Source organism: Austrofundulus limnaeus, unplaced genomic scaffold (assembly GCF_001266775.1).
Source record: "Austrofundulus limnaeus strain Quisiro unplaced genomic scaffold, Austrofundulus_limnaeus-1.0 Scaffold1102, whole genome shotgun sequence".
Taxonomy (NCBI): domain Eukaryota; kingdom Metazoa; phylum Chordata; class Actinopteri; order Cyprinodontiformes; family Rivulidae; genus Austrofundulus; species Austrofundulus limnaeus.
Window position 1 is genome coordinate 93103 of NW_013953504.1, and position 2426 is coordinate 95528.

The 2426-nt window shown below is 41.0% G+C and overlaps 1 protein-coding gene across 1 annotated transcript in view; it reads left to right on the forward strand.

Moving 5' to 3' along the window:
- slc16a10 (solute carrier family 16 member 10) overlaps window positions 1-2426 on the forward strand; it is a gene marked incomplete at its 5' end in the record, with an annotated part of 26742 nt that overhangs the window by 8636 nt on the left and 15680 nt on the right. Inside the window, 1 exon segment of the mRNA XM_014030679.1 lies at window positions 1078-1501. Coding sequence (XP_013886133.1) covers window positions 1078-1501 — 424 coding nt within the window.

Sequence of the window (2426 nt, forward strand, 5' to 3'; positions counted from 1 at the left end):
CATAGGTACTGGTGAACATAGGTATGGGAACATACTAGGTACTGGTGAACATAGGTACTGGTGAACATAGGTACTGGTGAACATAGGTTCTGGTGAACATAGGTATAGGTGAACATAGGTACTGGGGAACATAGGTACTGGGGAACATAGGTACTGGTGATCATAGGTACTGGTGAACATAGGTTCTGGTGAACATAGGTATAGGTGAACATAGGTACTGGGGAACATAGGTACTGGGGAACATAGGTACTGGTGAACATAGGTACATGTGAACATAGGTACTGGGGATCATAGGTACTGGGGAACATAGGTACTGGGGAACATAAGTACTGGGGAACATAGGTACTGGTGAACATAGGTACATGTGAACATAGGTACTCTGAAACATAGGTACTGGTAAACATAGGTACTGGGGATCATAGGTACTGGTGAACATAGGTACTGGGGAAAATAGGTACTGGGGAACATAGGTACTGGTGAACATAGGTACTGGTGAACATAGGTACTGGTGAACATAGGTACAGGTGAACATAGGTACTGGGGAACATAGGTACTGGGGAACATAGGTACTCTGAAACATAGGTACTGGTGAACATAGGTACTGGGGAACATAGGTACTGGTGAACATAGGTACTGGTGAACATAGGTACTGGTGAACATAGGTTCTGGTGAACATAGGTATAGGTGAACATAGGTACTGGGGAACATAGGTACTGGGGAACATAGTGTCGTGGCTAGCCTTTTCTCCAGGGCAGAGATGTGGGAAATAAACAAAGTGGAAACTGTGTGGTCATTTACCCAGAATGCTTTGTGTGCAAATAAAATGGTCTCGTCCGTGTTAAAATATATAGTTAAACTTTTAGTATAAAATTTACAAAACTAAACATCCTACAGTATTTTTACAGTCTTTATTTTACAGTTAAAATAAATGTTTATTAAATAAAGTCTAATGTTACAACTAATTGGTGATCCCTTAAGATATTACTTATTAAGAAAATGCTGTGAAACTCCCCTTCATGGATTAGCTCTTTACAGATGTTAATGTCCAAAGACTGACTTGTAATTTCCTTCCTTTAGATCTCTTGGGGTCATGTACTTCACCTACGGCATCGTGTTTGCCTGCGGCTGCTCGTTTGCCTACCAGCCCAGTCTGGTCATCCTGGGTCACTACTTTAAAAAGCGCCTGGGTCTGGTGAACGGCATAGTGACGGCCGGCAGCAGCATCTTCACCATCACCCTGCCCTTCCTCCTGTCCAGCCTGCTTGACAAGGTGGGCCTGCAGAACACCATGCGCATCCTCTGCATCTTCATGTTTGTGTTGATGCTGGCTGGCTTCACCTATAGACCTCTGCTGCCCACCAAACCCTCCAGTTCACAATCAGGAAAGTTGCGCATGAGCAAGATCTTCAACAGGAACATCTGGAAGTCTGTGGGATATCGCATCTGGGCATTTGGTATACCAGCAGCCCTCTATGGATACTTTGTACCGTATGTTCACCTGGTAAGTTTACTTTTTTATTATTTATCTTCACTGTGTGAATGCTGAGTCAGTTAAAATGGATAGATGACTCGTTTCTTCTCTATATTTTTTAAATCAAATTGTCAATCAACATAGCCTCATAGCTTTGTACTCTTTCAACCATTTATGTATAAAAATGTTCAGAAGGATCAGGAACAGTGTGCTGTGATGTTTGGTCTTTGAAACTTTGACATTTTTCAAAATAATGAACTTTTTTTAAAACGTCCTGATGCATCTCAGTAATCCAGGTAGAAAAAATAAAAAATAAAAAAAACAGAAGTTCCTCTGGATGGTTCTTCTTTAGTGAAACGTTTCGTCTCTCCTCCAAGAGACTTCTTCAGTCTGATGAGTTTCAGGTGAACTCAGCCTTATAAGCTCCGCCTCCACATGGTGGACAAACAGGTTAGTCACATGCAAAAGAGGACCATCGACTAGCTAATCAAGCCTATTGTTAGTCGACGGTCCTCTTTCGTATGTGACTAACCTGTTTGTCCACCATGTGGAGGCGGAGCTTATAAGGCTGAGTTCACCTGAAACTCATCAGACTGAAGAAGTCTCTTGGAGGAGAGACGAAACGTTTCACTAAAGAAGAACCATCCAGAGGACCTACTGATTTTTTTTTTTTGATTTTTTTCTACCTGGATTACTGAGATGCATCAGGACATTATTTTTATTTATTTTACCAATTTGTGGCAATATCAACTGCCACTGGAACTGCCAGACCACAGTGGCTGCTGCTGTTTTGGGGGAAACCATTGCTGATTTTCAGCAAAACAAGTTATCATAGTTATTAGATATTGCCCATTATTTAAAAATGACTTTTTTGATAATGATGATATTATTTAATAAACAGTCAAAGGCCTGTAATATAAAGTGCCTGCATTTACAGTTTTCTTAAATTTACCCA